General features: G+C 37.2%; 1 protein-coding gene across 1 annotated transcript in view; it reads left to right on the top strand.

Annotated features, from left to right (window-relative positions):
* LOC121462564 (probable ATP-dependent RNA helicase DDX60) overlaps window positions 1-23,315 on the top strand; it is a 76,798-nt gene that overhangs the window by 44,238 nt on the left and 9,245 nt on the right. The window contains exons 24-34 of the mRNA XM_041674201.1: window positions 530-654; window positions 5,669-5,830; window positions 6,937-7,084; window positions 8,423-8,575; window positions 11,133-11,237; window positions 12,875-13,075; window positions 16,147-16,251; window positions 18,243-18,384; window positions 20,458-20,579; window positions 22,025-22,172; window positions 22,994-23,136. Coding sequence (XP_041530135.1) covers window positions 530-654; window positions 5,669-5,830; window positions 6,937-7,084; window positions 8,423-8,575; window positions 11,133-11,237; window positions 12,875-13,075; window positions 16,147-16,251; window positions 18,243-18,384; window positions 20,458-20,579; window positions 22,025-22,172; window positions 22,994-23,136 — 1,554 coding nt within the window. The remainder of the gene's footprint in view (window positions 1-529; window positions 655-5,668; window positions 5,831-6,936; window positions 7,085-8,422; window positions 8,576-11,132; window positions 11,238-12,874; window positions 13,076-16,146; window positions 16,252-18,242; window positions 18,385-20,457; window positions 20,580-22,024; window positions 22,173-22,993; window positions 23,137-23,315) is intronic.

Raw genomic sequence — 23,315 nt, 5'->3', positions numbered from 1 at the left:
TATTTTGTTTAAGCTTATAGTCTTAATTTATCATCAAAAATTGAGATTTGCAATTTTTTTAATTGCATACATGATATTTTTTTCATGTGATCTCTCCCCACCTCATACCTTGATTTGTTCCTTCTTTCAATTGGAAACCTGCTATAGTTAGGTTGCATTTCCCTGTGTTTATCTGGTCATTCAAAACCTCTTAGTCAGGTTGTCTGTGTGTGCCTCTGCTGCATGGAGGGGGGTACTTTCTCCTGCTACAGTGGAAACAGCATCACTAACTAAGCAACCCGTTTCCTCCTGCCTGATTTGTGTTGTCGCAAACAATTACAGGTGTGGTGTACAGTACATCAGAAGTTTGTTAGTAAGTCTGTAGTTTGTGTGTGTCCTTCTTGTGGTTTGCCACAGTAGTGTCCTTGGATTAGTTTGAAGAACAACAAAAACAAAGATTAAACAACAATGAAAAGAGTTTAGTCCGAGTGGCCATTCCTCTCTTTGCTATGCACATTTTAATACAAACACTTTCTGTTCACTGTCACAGGCCAGAATGGTGCTGCAGAAGCTGAGTCCCGATTTTCATGACTACTCAGGACAGATGCTGGACTTTTTTCCGCATCTTGTTGAGAAGCTCAGGGAAATGGATAAGTTGCCTGCACTGTTCTTTTTGTAAGTTATTTAGCATTGTGACATAATCTGTGTTAGGCTCCTTCCTTTAATGCGGAGGAAATGATATACATGTTACTGCTATGGTCTAGTATTTATTACTATAAGAGGTGCTCATTTATTTGTCAAAATCATATGACTTATTTAAAATCACAAAATTTTCTTTTTCTACTTTTTGTTGTTCTGGCTCTGTTTGGTTGTTTGAAACAGGATCTTGGTATGTGTCAAGGCCTGTTTTCCTGCCTCAGCCTCCCCACTGCTGGAAGTGTAGACATGCATTTACCATTATGCCCAGTTTTAGTTAAGTTCTTAAAAATATTTTCAGTGTTCTTGTTGGAGAAAATGCCCGCTTGTTCATTCTGGCTACCTGGCTAGCTTAGCCCCAAAATAACCACACAGAAACTATATTAATTAAATTACTGCTTGGCCCATTAGCTCTAGTTTCTTATTTGTTAATTCTTACATCTTAATTAAATTTATTCCTATGAATCTGTCTATTGCCATGTGGCAGTGGCTTACTGAGTAAAATTCCCAGTGTCTTTCTCCAGTGGATCCATAGCATCTCTCTGAATTCTGCTTTCTTTCTCCCTGAATTTAGTTCTGTCTTCCCCGCCAACCTAAGTTCTGCCCTATTAATAGGCCATGGCAGTTTCTTTAATCATTAACCAATGAAAGCAGCACATAGACAGAAGAACCTCCCACACCATCTCACCTTTTCTATTTAAACAAAAAGGAAGGTTTTAACATAGTACAATTACAATTAACAAAACAGAATCGCATTTACAGTATTTATATATACTTTCTCTTTATCTTAACTATAGAAAAGTATAACTATCTATCTATTTTTTAACTCCACCAAAGACTCCAGAAGGATATAATATTACCTAAATAAACAGGTTTTACATGGATTTAGCTAGCACATGTTGGAGCTCCAATTGTTGAGGGAAAGGCCTGCTTGTTCATCCTGGCCTCCTAGCTAACTTAGCCCTGAAATAATTACATAGAAATTATATTAATTAAATTATTGCTTGGCACATTAGCTCTAGTCTTTTTGGTTAATTCTTATACCTTAATTTAATCCATGTCTATTCATCTGTGTATTGCCACCTGGCAGTGGCTTACCAGGTAAAATTCCCTGTGTCTGTCTCTGGCGAATCCATGATGTCTCTCTGACTCTGCTTTCTTTCTCCCAGAATTCCATTACATATTCCTCTCCTACCTATCAACAGGCCAGAGTAGTTTCTTTATTCATTAACCAATGAAAGTAGCACATATATAAAAGGACCTTTCACACCATGTTCTATTAATTTTTCTTCATTAAAATTGATACCTAATTTTTTATACTGTAGACTATTGTTTTTGTTTGTTATAGGTTTTATTAATTATTTTCAGTTCAGATCTTGGTTCTTCACAGAACCCATTGAACACAGCCATCAGTATTGCTATCCCACACAAAATTTAAGTTTTTTTAATATGCTGCAATATAGATTGATGAAATATTTTGGTAATTTAAACTAATTGTGATGATACTATGACCTAGAGCCAATAATATCTTACCAAATTTCATGTTATAGAATGTAATAACTTAAAATTGAACATACTAGTTTAATGGATCTAATTCTAATAAAATGGCACAAAGAATAATTTAGTTAGTGGATAAAGGTATACAGATTAACCATTTATCTATGTAACAATAAGAGAATACTTTATTTACAGGAGACAATTTCAAATTATTCTCAAGCTACAGAATCATTAAATAAATAAAACCATTGTATTATAAAGTTCAATACTTATGAAAATGTACAGAAACATATAGTAGTGAATCCTCATTAGTGCCAGAAACTCAGACAATGGTAGCAGGTGATACAAGGTCCTATTTGATTATTTTCAGACACTGCTATAAAATTGCTCCTTTTGCCTTTGTATGGAGGGCAATGGAAAACTCTTTTCTGTGCCATGAATAATTTGTATAGCTTTTTTGCTTCACTTCCAAGTACAGCCATGGAATATTAGAAACAGGAGCCATTCTCTGTGTAGACGTCTGAGAGCTTAACTGCAGTCTTGAAATCAGAAAACAATGCTTTATCATTTATATAGTCACATGCATATGAGCATATGCATTTTTTCCTTTATCTTGTTGAAAGAATTAAATTGGTCAATAGGTGAAAAGAATACATGGTGATTAAAATAAATAGTACTTGGCAAGGGAGCTTCATAAGGAAATGAAGACCCAATGACAGTATAAATGGACACTTCACCCTGGACTGAACAATGCACAAAGTTGTAAAACCGTGACATGATGAATGGTCATGTGCCATTGTAGGTAATGATAGAGGGGAATGACTGCATGACTTCTGTTATGCAATGATTTGTACGTATCTAACACAAAATTCAATCATTCCAAACCATCAAGATGCTGGATGTGGGAATCCCCTAACAAATGCACACACAGCCAAATTGACTACATTCTGGACAGCAAGAAACTTTTATCTAGCATGCAAAACAGCTGGTCATTTCCTAGTGCTGACTTACGGTCAGATAACCAACTTGTTATGGTCAACATTCAACTGAAACTTAGGAGAGGCATGCCAGGCAAGGCGAACAGGAAGATCAATTGTAAACAACTATGAATTCAGCTGTACGGAGAGAGCATAAGAGAACTGCTCAACAAAAGATGAAGAAAATCATTAAACACCCCTTTACAAATATAGAAAGCAAATGGGAGAACATCAAAAGAGTGATACAGGAGGCTTCAAAGGAGATGATGGATCATGCGAAAAGGGCAACACCAGTAGAATGACTTACTGCAGATACAATCAACCTGGAGGGAGAAAGAAGGAAACGAAAGAACAAATGAAGAGACAATCCAAAGGCAACAAAACACCACAACTATCTGTGCAGGGAAGTCAAAAGAAGAGCATAAAAGGATAGAGAGCTGTATATCTATCTATCTATCTATCTATCTATCTATCTATATATATATATATATATATATAGATATGGTATATGCAAAGAGGTCAAAGTGGTTAGACTCCATAATAAAACACATCTTGTCAGACAGATAACTTTCAGATATGCTCCTCAGATTCCAGTGATTAAAGATGGACAAGGTCATCTATTAACAGAACCAGGGGAAATAAAACAAAAAAAACTATTCTTTGACACCCTATACAATGACCCTACAGCTATCATGTAGATTACAATGAGAAAAACTTTGGCAGCCACTCAAACATCAGAGATGATGAGGATATATTTAATATTGACATGAGCAAAATAGAAAAAACTATTAAGAAAGTAAATAACAGAAAGAGCCCAGGAGTGGACTGGATGACATCATGGTAGAGGAGTTGGGGGTGGCTACAATGGGCTCGCGGGCTGAGGCACTTTCAGACTCTTCAGGGAGATATGGGAATATGAAGTGATTCCCACAGAATGGAAGCACTGAGTCATAATTCACATATACAAGAAGAAGGACAAGCTAGACTGCTCAAATTACAGGAGCATTAGTTTGTCATGCCACAGCAGCAAGAGTTTATCCTCCTCCATTTTCCTGCAAAGGACCAAGGACAGAAGAAAGGGGAAATCCTAGCAGAGACCCAAGGCACATTCAGAGCTAATAGGAGCACAATAGATCAGATCTTCACTTTGAGGAAACTAGCAGAAAGATATGAAGAATTTGGAAAAGACTTATAAGTTGTTTACATTGACTTCAGGAAGGCATTCAATAACATTCAGAGGGAAGAACTTTGGGAAACAACAAGATTCTAAAGGTACCCAGATAAAATCATAAGAATACTAGTGCGTTCATAAGATATCAAAATATGACAAGTAAAATTCTACGTGTGGAATTCATACCTTTTAAAGGAATAAAGGATTATTATATAAGATAAACTATGAAAATCCTTTCTTACACACAGTGTGATAGTTAATCTTTAGTGACTTATCATATAGTGATAGCCCCAACAGTCTGTCCCTGATGTCTGGAAAAAAGAGTGTGGACTGTGTTTAGAGGTTGGAAATGTTAATATGTGCCTAAGGGCATACATTTCAAGGGCAGGCCTCAGCATAAATTTTACTGCTCTCCCCTTTAGCCTTATCATTGATGGACAACTATTCCATGACTGTAACTATACTGAGAATCTTGGTGAAACTAAAATCAAAAAGTCATGAGTGTGTAGTTCGGTGGTACAAAATATTAATCGCTGATGTGCAATTTCTAGGTCATTTTCATTCTATGTAATTCTGTATCAGAGAGGCATAAGAAGCACAGTTATTTTCAACTAATATAGATTTTTGAAAAGAGATACACTATGACAGAAATGACTGGAACCTGCATGATATAAAAAATAATACCATAATAACACCACCAGAGACAAGGATAAGAAGACACACTCTGATACATCCATGCTGTGTATACTCATGGGTAGACCCCTTAATCTATATTTCCATTTTCTCATCTGTGGTACAGAAATGACAGCGTTGAAATAATGTTTGATATAATTGTTGTTGTTTCAAATGATCTAGGAGATTATATAATTAAAAGGAGGGTTCAGAGAGAGATAGCTAACTGGGAATGCCCTGGGCTTTTAATACTTTAAAGCCTGATCCTAGTTGAACACCTTCTGTGACAAGGCTGCACCTCCTAATCCTTCCCAAATACAGACTTTGTATTCAAATACATGAGCCTGTGGGGACCATTCTCAAGTCAAACCACCAAAGAGGGCCACTGAGGTCAAGCCTTGAAGTCTTGGAGCTAATCCCGCTTTCTGTTTGTGTTCTGCTTCCTGCCTATAGATACGATGTGACTAGCTACCTCTTACTTTTTTTGCCATGCTTACTCTTATCCCAGTATAAGTAACTGTGTCCTTTCAAACTGTGAACCCGTTTAAACCCTTCCATAACTACTTCTTCTCAGCCATTGTTTATAGCCATGAGAAATGTAACACACCACCAGAAAAGATAGAGAAACTGAATCTTACTATAATATATCTTTAAATACATATTTGTTTGCTTCCAGATTTAAATTAAATTCTGTAGAAGGATGTGCTGAAAATGCTTGTGATTTCCTAGAGGTGAAAGAGGAAAAGAAAAGGCCTCCCAAAGCTGATAAGGAAGCTCATGTCATGGCTAACAGACTTCGAAAAGTTAAAAAATCTTTGGAGAAACAACAAAAGATAGGGTAAGTGTTTCACTAAGCAAATTGCCACGTTAGGGTTTGTAAAACCCAAATGTCCTAGTAGGAACATGCATTGAAACTGTTCTATAATGAAGTTCTAATTCCTGCTTGGTTGTTTCTGTTTTTAAATTTCAGAGGGATAATTGTTTGAAGATAGGTGACTTGCATCACATATTCCTTACTTGCATAGAACAGTTTAATTTATGTTCGTTTAAAGCAGGTCTAGATTCTACCAGTCTGTGTGTATTATAGAACTTGATATGATCATCCCACGTTGTCCATGCAACTCTGCCTCAACTCATGGCTCATTACCACCATGTGAGCCATAGAGTGAGTTTTAGATTGGATCACAACACCATTTTTACCCTTGGAATGTCATTGCTTTCAGTGTGTAGCTAAAATGTGTCTTGCCCTGGTCTTCTCCACCTTCAGTGACTATGTTGTTTGGAAACTCCTATCCTCCTTATGTTCACAGAGGTCATTAAGGACTTGAGACTCTCCAACTTCACTACTCTCCAACTTAGCTACCTGTGCTGAATAAACTTTGAAATCAGTTAAAATTCCCCATGTTTGGTATTCTTTTCCCTGCCGTCTATCTGATGGGGTCTAACTTTTGCTGTTGACTATTCAACAATTTGGGGTTATGTTTTTACTATTTTACATGTGTTTTCTGCCACTTCCCTTTTAGGATATTATGGTTCTGTTCACTTCATTTATTCTTATATCTCTGTCTTTCTATGGGCACAAATATCTGCCTCTTCAGTATTTCACTGTTATTGTTTGTATCATCTGTTCCCATAAATTTGTTATCTGTTCTTACATTCCTGAACTTGAACTTATACATTTTTTATGTTCTGTTTTCTTTATTAGGAGATAGATTATTCTGTATTTTAAAAATATATACAGTGGCCATTGGGAAACACTACATAAAAAATGTCACATTCATAATAGCTTCATTTTGAGGGATCGTAGGCCCCAGGGGCTGATGAGCAAACACATTGGGGGAAAAAACTGAGTTATGATAATATAAATTCATGAAGCAGTATTTCTGAGATTTCTGTAGAGATTGACTGCAAATGCTGATTTCTTGTAATATTATTCTTGTAAAGAGATGAAAAAAGCCAAAAGCCTTCCAGAAGATTGGATCAAAGCATCATGAGTGAAGCTGAACGCGATTACCTCATGAAGAGTCTGGAGAAGAATCTGGAGATTCCCCAGGACTGCACGTATGCTGATCAAAAAGCAATAGATGATGAGGTCAGCACCCAGAAGGGACCAGTGCTCCTAGAGTGTAGTCTTCCTCCATGTAGGCAGTGTTGGCCATACTGCAGGCAATTGCTACCATAACTGAAGTCTCTAGGAACTAGAGATGTAGCAGACAGGAACTTTTGCTGCATACAGCATTCAAGGGCCTTCCAATCTACCCTTAGGATAGGATTAGAATCTGTAGACTGATTGTGTCTCAACAGGTCACCTAAGTGTCTGTTTTTGCATGGTATCTTCTATAAAAGCCTGTATAACGTCAGAATTTTAACCCATACAGACTAACATATTTAAATTTCGACAGCATTTCTTAAAATTAGGGTCTTTCTATATTACAGCTAAAAAAATTCACCAAAGTCATTGGGATATCTATAATTGGTTTAACCCCTCATCTCTAAACTATTACTGTTTATAGACAACATATATAACAATGCAACCAGTTTCAATACAAGCAATATCATCACACACACAAACCACACACACACTCACATATGCATTTGCTTATTTTTATTGTTTCATGAGTCTTATTTTGCCAGCTTCATAATCTGTCCAGTATGTACATCATTATTTTAATTGATCCTTGACATTCTGTCTTATAGATAACTGTACAATCAAAAATAGCTGGGGAATATCCTTTTATGTTTAGAAACTTAAACTTGTCTCTTCTCTCCAAGTGTTGATTTTTTTTATATAACACTGGGCACAACTAGATTTCCTCCTTTCTTCTTAGAGACCCTTAGATAATCACTCTGTATTCTCCAGGACCCTTGAAAGCACCCGTCTTTTGCAATCACTTTGTCATGAACACTGACTTTACATTTGTATCTTAACTACACAAATAAGCTATTTCTGAACATAGGAAGATGAGGGCACTTGCATTCTACCATGTAGTGGTATCTATTGCACATCCGACTGGACACAATGTGGATAAAGGCATTTCTTGACCTTATTATAGTATAAAAGTTTTGCTTTACTTTCCGGGAAGAACTTTAGAAAAGTTTTCACCATCACTTGATCTTGTCCCAGTGGGAATGAGCCACAGTCTTGCATTTCCCTTGGAGTTATCTACTACGCTGGTAGAGTTTTCTATTCCAGAGCTAGTGAGAATGTCAAGAACTGAGAAAAATTTACTTGTAGTGACTGTTTGTTGCCATAAAATGTTCTCTTGTTGTTATTATTGAAAATGATGATGATTGATGATGTGTAGATGTAGAGCAAAGGCCAAACAGTGATATCATTTGGCCAAATTATTATATAATATGCATATTATTTTAATTGAACATATTTGAATGAGCATTATGTAAGTAATACTTTAAATCTCTCATTTTGCAGTCATTGCAGATGGTGTTTCATCGGGTGGACAACCAAAGGAAAGGTGACACACTGAAGCAACTGGCCAGAAGGGGCATTGGCTTTCATCACAGCTCTATGAGCGCCAAAGAAAAGCAGTTAGTGGAAATTCTTTTTAGGAAAGGATTCATTAGGGTGGGTCAATTTTTTTTTGTAAAATTTGAAAATGTAAATACATGAAGCAGAATGTTCATGAAATGAAGAAATATAGCCACTCCTTACTCCCCCCTCCCCATATACCTAAGTTATTTGGGCTGTGGACTTTGTTTAATGGCTGCGGTACCTTTGCATATGCTCTATGTCATTTAACTGGGGAACGAGGTTTGACTGGTACCATTCACTGCATACATTTGCCCACAAAACCAAAGCATCTCTATGTTGACTTCGGTGCATGACTTATTCTTATGTTTTTATATGTAGGGTTCGTTGATGTGGCTTTGCTACAAACATTCTCTACACAAATTTAGAAAGGATTTATATTTTAGTTTGGTGAAGATCTTTTTCTAATGTGGCAGCTGAAATCATAGCACAGATATCTGCTTTCTCGGGGCTTCAACTTAGCTTAACAGAGCTTGTAAATATGTTTGTTGTACAGAATGTCATTTCTACTGTTACTGATTGCCATAAATGACTTTCAGGGCACATTCTTACTGTGTTTTCTTTAGTACATCCTGGTTAGGCTTATTGTAATAATCCATGCAAGTGTACAGAGGACCATTAGATTGTTGCCAAGTAAATATGAATCTTGAGCAATATTTAAAAACTGACTCTGACTACTAAAAGTTATTAAACCTACATTTTGTAAGGCATAGGTGTAACATGAAGGGGCTAACTTGTTGGGGTTTCTGTCCCACCCCACAACCGTCAAGCCCCAAAGAAAATCACACAGAGATCTCTATAAGTTATAAAGATGATTGGCCCATTAGGTCAGGCTACTTATTAGCTCTTATAGCTTATATTAACCCATTGTTCTTATCTATGTTAGCCATGTGTCTCAGTACCTTTTTCAGTGGGGCAGATCACATCCTGCTGCTTTGGTGGTATGGGCAGGAGTGGGAGGAATCAACTTCCTCCTTCCCAGAATTCTCCTGTTCTCATTGCATCATTTCTACTTCCTGTCTGGTTTTCCCACCTGCCTGGCCAATCAGCATTTATTTAAAACATGATTGACAGAATACAGACAATTCTCTTTCACCACATAGGTAAAAAGAAAGAGTGGATAGGATGAAGAGAAAGAAAAAGGAGAAAGAGATATGGTTAAAATAGTATCTGACAGCAATGTCTTAGTCACTAATAAAGTGAGAATAACGCAACTGATATATAATAGCTACAAAATGGCTACATCAGAGAAGACATTTTAGGAAGGTACTTGTTCTTTTCATTTTCTAAATGTAAAGCTCCTACACTCTCAATGTTTATACTTGTTAAAAAGATTTGAATAAAAATAATTTAATATAATTTAGCAAGTAGCATATTTCATTTTGACAAAGGCATAAATAAGCCCCAGTTACAAAACAATTAAAAAACATTATTTCACATCCTAAAGCATCTTCACAAATCAGAACCACAAACAGCATTGATCTAAAGAGTTAGTGAAGAGGGACTTTTCTTCAGGTTGCCACATACACACACACACACACACACACACACACACACACACACACACACTACAGAGACATATTAGTAATTATGAAAACTCTGCCGACAGATTAGGGTTATACCAAGTAGATCTGATAACAAATCAATCCATTTATATTAATCTATGTTCTGCTGCACGGTGTTGTTACCTTTTTACCATCTTGCACCTTCTGTTTTCTTTTCTTATCTGACTGGCAACTTCTTTTTTCTTTTTCCCAGCATCTTCTCTGTCTCTGGAAGTCCTGTCTAATTAGTTATTGGCCATTTAGCTCTTTATTAAACCAATCTGAAGGTGCCTTGGCAAAGACATATCTTCTGAAAGTACAAAAAGAGAATTCCACAACAAGACAGGACAGGTCAAGACATAATAACTACATCAGAAAAAAATGAACTAGAAGTTAGATTATGTAAATAAACTTTACATTGTTTTCTGTTTATGATTAGTGATAATGAAAATTCATGACAGAAAGATAAAATGTACTTTCTTCTTATGTAATTTCTCAGTGAACATTAGTAAATCAAATAGTTACCAGGATGTAGGCTTGTAAAAGTTTTACTGCCCTCTCACAGAGAAATTCCTATCCTAATATTTTACTTATGATGATTAATGTAATACTTATTCCATGTCAGATGTGTTACTTGGTTCTCGAGATACAACAGTAAAAGAGTCTTAGACTTTAGTATTTTAATAGTATACAAAATGACAGTGATATTGAGAGATATTAAGGGAATAATGCAAAGAACAGAAAGATAGATGGTGATGAGAGAATATAAATATTTTAGATATGACCTCTAAGTTCCTCTGTGACATTTGTACTACACAATTAAGACTAAAGTATATATTCCTTGTAAAGAAATAGGTATAACAGATTCCATTAGAGAATGTACTGTCTATGTTTGCAAAGTAAGAAGAAACATTATATGTCTTGTCCCCTTGGTTTGTCCACTGCAGTTTTATTGGGATTTAAATAAAGTTTTTTTTAGCAATTTCATGGAAATACTTGTATTCAACCAAAATATCAGTGTGTAAAATCACTGTTTTATTCCATTTTAGGTGGTGACAGCTACGGGAACACTTGCTTTAGGAATCAACATGCCTTGTAAATCTGTGGTTTTTGCTCAAAACTCAGTATATCTGGATGCTTTAAATTTCAGACAGGTAAATAAATATATATTAACGTAAAATAATGTGTTCATACTAGGCAGCCATGAAATAGTAAAAAAAAATACTTTAACTACTAATTTAGTAAATGTTCCAGTTCATGGCAGAACACTGTAGGTGTCTGTCTGGTATTGAGTAAGCATAGGACTATGAGATTATTTGACCACTGCTAATCATGTGTATGGTCTTTGATAAGGCATTCAAACTTCTCTCTTGTCTGCAGAATCTGGGTGATCATTACTTCATGTCATGCACACAGGCTAAATAAAGCAATTTATAAGAAAGGATCCATATCACAGATTACTGGATTAATAAATGGAAACATTTACTTTCTAATTTACTGAGCAACTGAGCATGGGTTTCTATTCTGGAGCCTTTTTTAATACTTTTCTTGACTCTAGATACACAGTCTGTTTCCAAACCAATGTCTGTACTTTCCTGTGGTGTTATTTGGTTGTTTTCCCACAATCTGTACACGCAGTATTGCCATGCTCTGCCCAGCTCCAGAGACTGACCTAACTGACCTAACAAGCTAGTGAGAAAAACACAGATGCACAGATGCACAAACACACAGAAAAGCTGGGAGCATGTGGATTTGACTCCCAATGGAGAAACTATATCACTCGGAAGCTCAGTGTGTTTCTTATATAAAGTTGAACATAAAAGTGGGGTTATTGCATACAGTTTAACAAGTAGCCAGGGTGGCTAATTTTAGGGGCAGTCTCTGTAGGGGAGAAGTCTTTAGGCAAAAATATCTGGGAGGAGAAAGCTGCAATGGACAGTTTCTGCATACACTATATTACAATCCAAATGTGGATCCGAAAAATGATTTTACTCCCTGTGGGGAACGAAAAGGGATTTTGACATTCCCATGGGTCTGAGGCACTGGGTCCTTGACAAACCCATCCCTATGTCAATGATATTTGTCAGTGATATACATTCATATAGAACTTCATTCACTTCACCCAGGGTTTCCTCAGTTCCCCAAACAGTTGCCGTTCACCACAAAGTCTTGATCTTGGATATTAAAGCATTTTCCTTGCTATTGATTCTTCTCGTTCTATTATGTTCTGCAGACAACAGAGTTTGTCTTTATAGAGTTACCTTCTCAGAAATGTTTGGTCAATATTTCTGCTGGCAGCATCAAATGTAGTTATATCCAGTCAAATTCAAATCATAGTGGACGTGTTTAATTAATATTAACAATACATTATCATATAGTGTCAAAATATATGTTATATCATATACTATGTAATGTTATATACATAATATATATAGTCATAGAATATTTTATGTCATAAGTCATTGTCAGGAATTGATAACTATATATTACACAACACATAGTATATTCATAGCATTAGATATATGATTTTATAAATAGATCTAGTTCTGTACAACATTACACAAATACTTAGTATGATTAATGATACATGGGAATGACAGATACATTATTTTAAATAACCCTACTTCAGATATGATGAACTTTTTAGATTTCAAATAGAAGGCTATTTATTTTAGCTGACCCCTAGGCACAGTATATGTGCCCCAAAACAATATAAAAGGCTTAGTTCTTTACATTCTTTTAGGAAAAACACTCAGATGGTTCTCACAGCATGATTCTGCTCTGTTTCCAGATGTCTGGTCGGGCTGGAAGACGAGGACAAGACCTGCTGGGTGATGTTTACTTCTTTGATATTCCACTGCCCAAAATAGAAAAACTCATAAAATCCAAAGTGCCTGAGCTGAGAGGCCAGTTTCCTCTCAGTATCTCTCTCATTCTGAGACTTATGCTGCTGGCCTCCAAGGCAGATGACCCAGAGGACGGCAAGGCAAAGGTGCTGTGTCTCCCAGCCTGGGCCTCTACCAATGGTCTGGCTGGCCTGTGCTCTACTGTGCTGTTATCAGGCTTAGGATGCTTCTCCATGTTCTCTAGAGAGGGATGGAGAACGCTAAGGAAAACAATGATAAGTTGTGCTTGTTTTCATTGTTAGACAGAATTTATGACTGGGTGGTTACTAAAGTGTTCCCATGATCACTGTCTTCTAGCATAATAGACAGTATTGTCTTGTACTGAGAGTGCCAGCTATCATCTGTTTATAGCATTCAGAAACAGAAAGAATTTATTTTTATAAATGTAAAATGTATAAATGTCTTTTCATAAGACAAAGTGTAAGTTAATTATAAATGTTTAGAAAAATGTAGAAAGTTGGAAAACAAACAAACCCAAACCAAAAAAATACTCATGCCTAGTTCTACCAAAATGATCACATTATTATTATTATTATTATTATTTGAATTTTCAAGACAGGGTTTCTCTGTAGTTTTTGGTCCCTGTCCTGGAACTAGCTCTTGTAGACTAGGCTGGCCTTGAACTCACAGACATCCACCTGCCTCTGCCACCTGAGTGCTGGGATTAAAAGTGTGTAGCACCACTGCCCAGGCACATTATTATTTTTGTTTTTGTTTTTCAGTAAATTTTTCCAAGGTATGATTGCACACTTTATAAGAGTGTAAGCAAGTGGACATCAAAACATAACCAAAACATTGTTTTGATGTTTTAGGGTCTGATAAAAGGAGTATGAGACCATGAATTTGAAACTCACAATTAGATTATTTAATTTCTATTTTTGTGACAACACACTGTTAGAAGGACTGGTGTTCGTTTTCTGTTGGCCGTTACAGAATGACACAGGTGGCGTGAACTATCAAGAAGAGAGGTTTGTTTTGGCTCATGATTACAGAGGTTCAATGCTGCAGGGTGACATTTAGTGAAAGACTTTCTTGAAGTGTTCCAATGACAGGACATCGTTTGGTAATCAGGAAATTCCCGGCCTGTCTGACCTTTCCTGTTCCTTCCTCTTGTACAATCACAGAGGATTCCATCATGGGAACCTTCTACTCTTAAGACTTCCACTGCTTCTAATCATGTCCCTAAGTCCCAGCCCTCAATAAGATCGCCAGCATGGAGATTAGATTTCAGCATGTTCTAGGGACCACATTCAGACCACAACAGGACCTATTCTACTAGGTACAATATTCTACTAATATATACTTTATTTCTGGAAAGATCTGTGGAGCCTTCCCTAGAGAAAAGTTAGCCTGCAGGACAGCAATGTCCTCAAATGAAGGTGGCCTTGTTCATACTGAGGTCCTTGATAGAAGGAGAGTGGAAGTCTGTTTGTGCAGACTTGCTGTGAAGTGAGCAGCTTCAGTACATCGGAGCCAGGCACATTATGGATCAAAACAACTTTTAAAATCATGTGCCCAAAATAAATTGCTCCTCATTTATGTTGCTCTTCTCAGTTCATAGCAGTGACAATACTAATCTATCATGCTAGTATGCCTTTAGTTATAAGCTCTGTACCTCCAGGACAGAGTAAACCAATATTAGTTCCTTTCCCCCCACATCCCCTCACCACTTTGCTGTTTTCCAAATGCTTCCTCCTCTTATTCCTGTATGCAAGGAAAAGGGGTGTCAGTAAAGGAACCTTTTGGTTCCCTTCATAACCCACTGTAAAGGAAAGGAGGAGTTCAACCCTTTTATTCTTCCTCCTGTCCTACCATTAAGCATATAGGACTTAAATACAGTAGTAGTTAGAAATATGGCTCAGATGTTAAGAACACGTAAGGTTGTTGCAGAGGACCTGAGTTCAGTTCCCAGTGCTCATACTGGGTGTTTCATACCACCCTATAACTCCAAGAGGTCTGATGGCCTCTTCTTGATTCAATGAGTACTTGCATATACTGCCCCCTCCATGTATACACATAATGAAAAACAAAATAATTCGTTCTTGTTTTTGTTGTTATTTTTAAAGGACAGCAGAGATTTTTCTTGCATTCTATAAACTCTCCAACCTAAAGGTAGACAGGTTGACATTTGAGTGGTGCTAAAAAAGTTTGCTTTTATTGTGAGTTCATAGATATTTTAGACAAAAGTTGAATACTGCACATACAAGAGAGTTGTTTGGCGCTGGAGATGAATGAACATTTTCACTCCTTTGGCTTCAGCCAAATTCCTTCTAATAATTTTGCAGTAATGCCATAAATACAGAATAATATATCTAAACCCCTTCTCATGCAACTCATATGTTGCATGCTCTGAAACTTATAATAACTTTTCTGCTCAGACTGTTCAGAAACATTTTTTTTCTGGTTTTGTTTTCTGTGCTTATCTTATTCACTTTTCTGCTAATGTGATAAGACCATGACCAAGATAACATATAGAAGGAACGGTCTGCTGGAGACATTTGAGTCCCTGACCATCATGTTCCTGAACAGGGCAGCAGGAAGGGAGGCAGGGCACTGGAGTAGTGGGTGAGGCTTCCCAGCTTGAGACAGTACCACAATGTAGGGACAGAGAGCTAACTGAAAATGGCATTGGCTTTTCAAGCCCCAAAGCCTACACTTGATAATCCTTCCCTAACAGTTTCATAAACCAGGGAGCAAGCATACAAACATAGGAACCTATAAGGCCATGTCATTCAAACTTCCACAGTGCTCTTTAGTGTGCTAAAGGACATACATGCTATGTTAGGTGATGTGCTATATGATGAAGGAAATTGTGTTGTATTAAATCTAATTGAAGTTTGTATATTGTTGCTGTGTTCTGTAATATATTTTGTATCCTATACAGTGGGTGACCTAGAGCACCAAAAGGAACCCTTTTAAGGGTACCCCCTTTTCCTTGTGTGCTGTAGTGAGAGGAGACAGCCTTTGGAAAAGAATAAAGTAGTAAAGGGGGAATCCACAATGATTCACTTTGCTTTAGGGGTATAGATCTTGTAATCCACATTATATAAGTTATGTGATATGTGTGTGTGTTTCTGCTTGTTATATGTAATTTAGTCTGTGTTATTGCAAAGACATTTCATTTAATGTTACTAAATTAAAATGCTTTTCTTTGCAGGCACTGTCAGTTCTGAGGCACTCATTGTTATCCTTCAAACGTCCCCGAGTCACAGACATGTTAAAGCTTTACTTCTTATATTCTTTGCAGTTCCTGGTGAAAGAGGTAGGAACCAACTCCCCCCCCTTCTCTCTCTCACACACACAGGCACCTCTCTCTCTCTCTCTTTCTCTCTCTCTCTCTCTCTCTCTCTCTCTCTCTCGCACACACACACGCACACACACACACACACACACACACACACACACACACTTCTCTCTCTCTCATCCACTCTCTCTGTCCTCTGCCTGTGTGTAATAAATTTCCTACTATATAGACAGAATTTTTTAAGTAGCAGGCTTGATCTTTTAATATTTAAAAAATATTTATTTTTATTTTTTAAAAAAGAAAATTAACTATCTTTTTCCATTTTACATACCAGTCCCAGTTCCCACTCCTTCCCCTACTCCCTTCCCTCCACCTCCCACTCCACTTCAGTCCCCATCCACTCATCAGAGAGTATAAGGCACGTTCCTGGACAAAAGTTCAAGGCCCTCCTTACTATATCTAGGCTGAAATAGGTATCCATCCAAAGAGAATGGGTTTCTAAACATCCAGTACAAGCAGTAGGTAAAATCCTGGTGCCACTGCCAGTGGCCCTGCAGTATTCCCCAGTCATACAATTGTTACCAATATTCAGAGGGACTAGTTTGGTCCTATGCAGGTTCCTTCCCTGTCCAGCTGGAGTTGATGAGCTCCTATTAGCTCAAGTAAACTGTTTTAGTGGGGGTCCCCATCATGGTCTTGACCTTTTTGTTCGTATTCTCACTCCTTCCACTCTTTAACTGGACTTTGGGAGCTCAGCACAGTGCTCTGCTGCAGGTCTCTGCTTCTGTTTCTACCAGTTGCTGGATGAAGGTTCAATGATGACATTTAAGATAGTCATCAATCTGACTACAGGGTGAGGTCAGTTCGGGTACATTCTCCTCTATTACTTAGGGTCTTAGCTGGGGTCATCTTAATTTCTCTAGTGCCAGTTTTCTTCTTTGGCTCATAATGACTCCCTCAATCACAATATCTCTTTCTTTGCTCTCATCTCTGTCCTGCCTCCATTTCTACTATCCTGTTCCCTCAAGATTTCCTCCCCTCATCTTCCCCTTCTCCTGTCCCTTCTCCCTCACCCATGCTCCCAACTTTGTCAGGAGTTCTTGTCTATTTCTCCTTACGTTGGGTTTATATATGTTTTCCTTAGACTTCTGGTTATTTAGTATCTTTATGGTCATGGACTACAGGGTTTTTATGCTTTACAGCTAGTATACACTTATGAGTGAGTACATATCATGTTCATCTTTCTGGGCTTGGAGTACCTCACTCAGGATGTTTTTTTCTAGTTCCATCTATTTGCATGCAAATTTCAAGATGACATTGTTTTTTACCTCTGAGTAGTACTCCATTGTATAAATGAACAGTATTTTCTTTGTCCATTCTTCAGTTGAGGGTCATCTAGGTTGTTTCCAAGTTTTGGCTTTTACAAATAATGCTGTGATGAACATAGCTGAACAAATGTCCTCGTAGTATGACTGAGCATTCTTTGGGTATATGGTCAAGATTGGTATTGCTGAGTCCTGAGGTAGGTTGATTCCCAATTTTCTAAGGAACTGCCATACTGATGTCCAGAATGGTTGTACAAGTTTGCAAAACATTTTATCTACATACATGTATATATGTGAATAGATGTCACATATTTGTAGGTGCCCATAGAGACAAGAAGAGGGCATGAGGGTGCCTGAAACTGGAGTTGTAGCTGACTCAATTGAGGCACCCAGTGTGGATTCTGTAAAACTGAGCTCAGGTTGCCTGGATGAGCAGCAAGTGCTGCTGACTGCTGAGCCATCTCTCCAGCCCTAGATTTTTGTTTAATCACATTGCATTATTGTACATCTTAGACGACAATATCCAATGAGTACTGCTACTTGTAATTCATGCAATTATTAAAGTTGGGCTAATTGGTAATTATATTCTTATTGGCATGTAGTAATTTAAACTGATAATGGACAATCTACTTGATACTAATTCTGTGAGTTGAGTCAAACTAACAAAGCATTTCTGTTCTCTAGGGACATATAGATCAAGAAGGTAACCCTACGGGGTTTGCTGGCCTTGTATCACATTTACATTACCATGAACCGTCTAATCTTGTTTTTGTCAGTTTTCTTGTAAGAGGTCTTTTCCATAATCTCTGTCAGCCAACTCATGAAGGTAAGTTTGAGGGTTATATAGTGTGTGTGTGCATGTGTGTATAATCAAAATAATATTTTATTATTATATATACGGCATTTAAATAATGTATCATTATTAGTATATGATTATTATCAAGTAATATAAGGTATATGTTATATATGTGTAAAATTATATATATGTGTGTATAAAATCTTCCCATGCTGGGAAAAAACCCTGACAGATTTATAGAAAACTAGAACTTCAGGAATACATTTACTCAATAACCACTTGAGAAAATATCAGTTAAGCATAACAAACACACACACACACACACACACACACACACACACACACACACACATATATATATCTTAGTATTTTTATTTTAAGTAAAAAGGAGAATGATAATTACATAGGCAAATTATGGGTTTGCAAATAAGATAAAGTGAAATCAGTAGTAATAGATGTCCTATACTGTGACAATGATTTTAAAATATTCAATACTGTAAGTTGTGACCTGAAAACTGTGTTTCCTCCAGGATTCTGAGCATACTGCACAATATACAATATTTATAAATGTTTTCCTTATAATTAAATGTATGATTAACTTTGAAGAACAGAGGAGGAAAACATTAAAATATGAAACTCAAAATTCCACCCTCAGATAATCACTAGTATTATCTGTGAATATTGTCCGCAACACTATTTTCTTTTAATATAATTATACAGTGTACCTCAATACCTGCTATTGCATGGATTATGTGTCTGAGGTCAGTTGTACATATAAATTTTGCCCATATTGGGCAAAATTGTTATAATAAATCCCATACAGCTTTTATGGAAAAACTTTGGGCTCAACTTTCAAAATAAATTCTTCCTACAGTGTCTCTGAAATAAATATTGCCCTCTCCTAATATTTGTGCTTAATGTTGTGATATTTCCTGGTGCATGGTGTCTTCAATGCCTCCTGCTCTCTCTTCTATCATTAGCTGATGGAAATATTTTGCCTTGTACAACACCTGTAGTCCTTATGCTCTAAAAAATGTTCCATTTTGTGACTCCTCAGAAAGTTTTGCTCCTCCCAAATTTGTAAAAGATAAAATCATTTCATGCAAGAGAAAGTGTGCTTATGTTTATTGTTGCTGACAGAGGCAGCCAAAATTGATAACTTTATAAAGAATGCATATAGAAGTTAAATAAATGGACAAGTTTCTAGTCTTTGAAGAAGTCAGAGACAATACTCAAATGTAACTAGCCTGAAGCTAGATCCAAAGTTACTGACTCTCACATTTTGGCCATTCCTACTATTTTCATGCTCTTGGAATGCAGTGACTCAAATGCGCTATGGCTCCATCTGAGTTGAGGAAGGTTATCTGCGGGTTTAGTTTTGGATTTTTTTTTGTCTTAAGCGTTGAGAAGGCATAAAATATTATTGATTAGGTGAGAGAGGCTATCATGGTTAGCATGAGAATGGCTCCCATAGGCTCAATACTTGCTCACCAGGGAATGGCAAGATTTCCTTTTTTGAAGGAAATGTGTAAATGGACTTTCTTTGCTGCTGCCTGTGTGCCACCAAGTTCCCTGCCATGATTATAATGAACAAAACACCTGAAACTGTAAATAAGCCCCCCAATTACATGCTTTCTTTGTAAGAAATGGTCATTGTGTCTCCTTACAACCATAGAACATTGAAAAGACAGAGACATTATCAAAATTTGGTCAAAGTAAGCAAGGTCCAGTAGTAGGAAAGATAAAGATAATAATGAAGGTAAATGCAGGAACAAAAAAGCTCAAGTGAGAAGCATCCACAGCTGAAGTTATTCTAAAGTTGTTATGAGAAAGGTTTTTTTTTTTTTTTTTATGTGTACAATGTTTTTGTCTGCCTGCCAGAAGAGGGCACCAAGTCTCATTATAGAGAGATGTAAAGCCACCATGTGGTTGCTGGGATTTGAACTCAGGACCTCTGGAAGAGGAGCAAGAGCTCTTAGCCTCTGAGCCATCTCTCCAACCCCTAAAGTTGTTATGAAATGAACATAGCATTTATTTTAGAAATGAAAAAAAATAATGTAACCATTTTTTACATATATGACACGGAACTTTTGTTTTTCACAGGCTTGAAACATTTCTCTGAAGATATAATGGAAAAGCTGGTTTTAGTATTGGCAAATCTTTTTGGAAGAAAATATATTCCAGCCAAGTTCCAAGATGCTAACGTCAAGTTTTATCAATCAAAGGTAAAATCTTCTGATAAAATTAATTAATAATACTATATAAATTTTGCCATAAATGATTCAGCAGCAATAGGTTTTTATGAGTATGGGGTAGTTAATGTGTTTTATATACTAATTCGTTCCTTTTGTAAATAGTGTGATTTTTTCAATAACTCAAAAGTCCCTCTATGAATGTGTTCAAAAGTTACATACCATGTGGATAAATAGGAAGGAAGTACATTCATGGTTTTAATCAATTCCATTCAAATGCAGTATTAATGTAAGGGTGTACAGGGGCTGGGAAGATGACTTGATACAGTGCTTGCCATGCACTCATGAGGCTCTGAGTGTGCATTCCCAGCATCCACGTGAAGAGATGGACATTGTGACATGCCTTGTCATCCCAAAACTGCAAAGTCAGAGAAATGTGGATCCCTGGAGCTGCCTGGGGCAGGCAATCCTAATTAGGGAGCTCTAGGTATGGTGAGAGACCTTGCTTCAAAAAATTAAGTGGAGAGCACCCCCACACATATTCATGTTCACACGCACATGAAATGCAGATAATTATACATTTAAGCCCCAAAGCCACCCTCATTGTTGAATTGTGTCTGGAGATGTGACAATATGTCACAATGTCATCTCTGAGAAAGCATTACAAAGTTGTCTGGGAAACCGTCCCTTGACTTCTGGAGTCTAAATCTTAGAAACAGCTTTCCAATTTTAATATTTTAATCTTGCTTGGTCATTTTTGAAAATGTGCATTTGTCTATTTAATTAAAACAGTTACATTTATTTCCATGAGATTGTTTATATCACTCTTTCTGCTCTTCTTGGTGCTTTGCATTGCTTTTCTTAGCAATATTCATGTAACTTCCTGATACAGCAGTGATGGCATGGATGATAAACGTGCAGTTCTTTTCTTCACAGTTCTTCAGTTCTACTCTAGAAGTCTTAAATGAAGATGATTTGTGGGGGCATATTTTATATGTTGTAGTTTACAAACACAAACCTAGAAAAAAATTAGAGATACAGAGCTTTCATGTGTACAGGTTGAAAAACTGATCAAAAGTGTAAGTCCAATGAAGACAGTGAGAGTTTCAAAACCTCTAAACCAGGTGCAGTTGATTCTGAGCTTGAAAATATGATCTATCTTCTTTGTTCTACAAATGTGTCCCTAGAACCTTTGAAATTACTCATGAGTCCAGTGGCAGTGGAGGACATGCTTCTGCTCTTACAAGAGCTCTTTTGATTAGGGAGCTTCAGAGCAAGTGTTATGAGTAGAGCATTTGCTCTTTCAAGTGCAAGTAAGAACAAAAATAATTTAACCTCATTTCAATCAAGAAAAAAAGAAAAAGTGGTTTTATTGGAAACAATAAAGTTATACTGTGTGGTCTTTTACCTTCATTGTTATAACTTCTCAGTTTTTAAGGAAGGTGTTCTCTGCTTTCTGAAAAACCTTTGGCATTTAGGTGTTCCTTGATGACCTCCCTGAGGACTTCAGTGAGGCCCTGCTTGAGTACAACACACAAGTGACAGAGGACTTTGCTGCTTTTCTGCGAATTGTGTCCCGATTGGCTGATATGAAACAGGAATATCAACTCCCCTTGTCAAAAATTGGTAAGTGTGTTTCAGTTCCCTGTGGAGCAATTTAGTAATAGTCTTGCCCAAGGACATGTATGGATGTCAGGGATGCAGGTCATTGGCAGTGCTCCAAGTCTCCAATTCTACCATTTTTATCTCAGAAGGCTGGCACTTCAGAAAAGTCAGCTTGCCTTATTATAATTGGGTTATTTCTGCTAAGAAAAAAAAAGCTAAGCAAAAGAAAGTTGGGGAGGTTGTGACTGGCAGTGAAAAGGGCAGTGGAGAATGAAACTGAAACCAATTTGAGTCATTTTTAAACGGTTTTGATTAAGGGCTGACTTTGGCTCAGTCCTAGAAAATGGAGCAAGGATTTCTCTGAGACAAGAGAAACCAGAGGAATTTTTTTATTATTTTTATTTTTAAAACAATCTTATTTTTACATACTAATCCCAGTACCCTCTCCTTCTCCTTCCCCCCTATCTTCTACCCCCCCCCCATCCACACCTCAAAGAGGGTGAGGCCTCCCATGGGGAGTCAACAAAGTCTGTCACATCATTTGAGGCAGGACCAAGGCCTCCACCCTGTATCTAGACTGAGCAAGGTGTCCCACCATAGGGAAAAGAGCTCCAAAGAGCCAGTTTATGCAGTAGGAAATAAACACTGGTCCCACTGTCCCACACAAACTGTCCAAACCACAGCTGCCACCTGCTTCAGAGGGTCTAGTTCAGTCTTGTGCAGGTTCCATAGCTGTCAGTCCAGAGTCAGTGAGCTCCCACTTGCTCAGGTCTGCTGTGGTCTAAAAATAAAATCTAAAGGAAGAAGAACATAATGGATCTATCTCAGCCTGTTCTGGTCAGAATTCACAGGTAAGGAACGTGAAGACTCGCCACTTGTGTCTCACCTGATGAGCTGCAGGGAAGGAAGGACGGCAGTTTCACCATTTGTTTGTCTGTCTGGAAACTTTGATGTGGATTTGCTTCATCCAGGAGTTTCAGATAACGTGAGTAAACTGTGATGTTCATTAATCAGTCTCTCGGGGCGTTTGCTCCAGTCTGAGTGGTGTACTGTATCAGACTGCTGTCGAGGCTGTGGAACACTAGCATACAGATGATAAAACATTGTACTTTCCATTGTAAAAAAATATTTTTATTTATTAATTTTCCGAGCCTGATCACAGAT

Source organism: Microtus oregoni, unplaced genomic scaffold (genome assembly GCF_018167655.1).
Source record: "Microtus oregoni isolate MIOR12 unplaced genomic scaffold, Mior012 000025F_ref0000491, whole genome shotgun sequence".
NCBI classification, from domain to species: domain Eukaryota; kingdom Metazoa; phylum Chordata; class Mammalia; order Rodentia; family Cricetidae; genus Microtus; species Microtus oregoni.
Note: the sequence above shows the minus strand (reverse complement) of the source record. Positions and strands in the feature narration are given on the sequence as shown.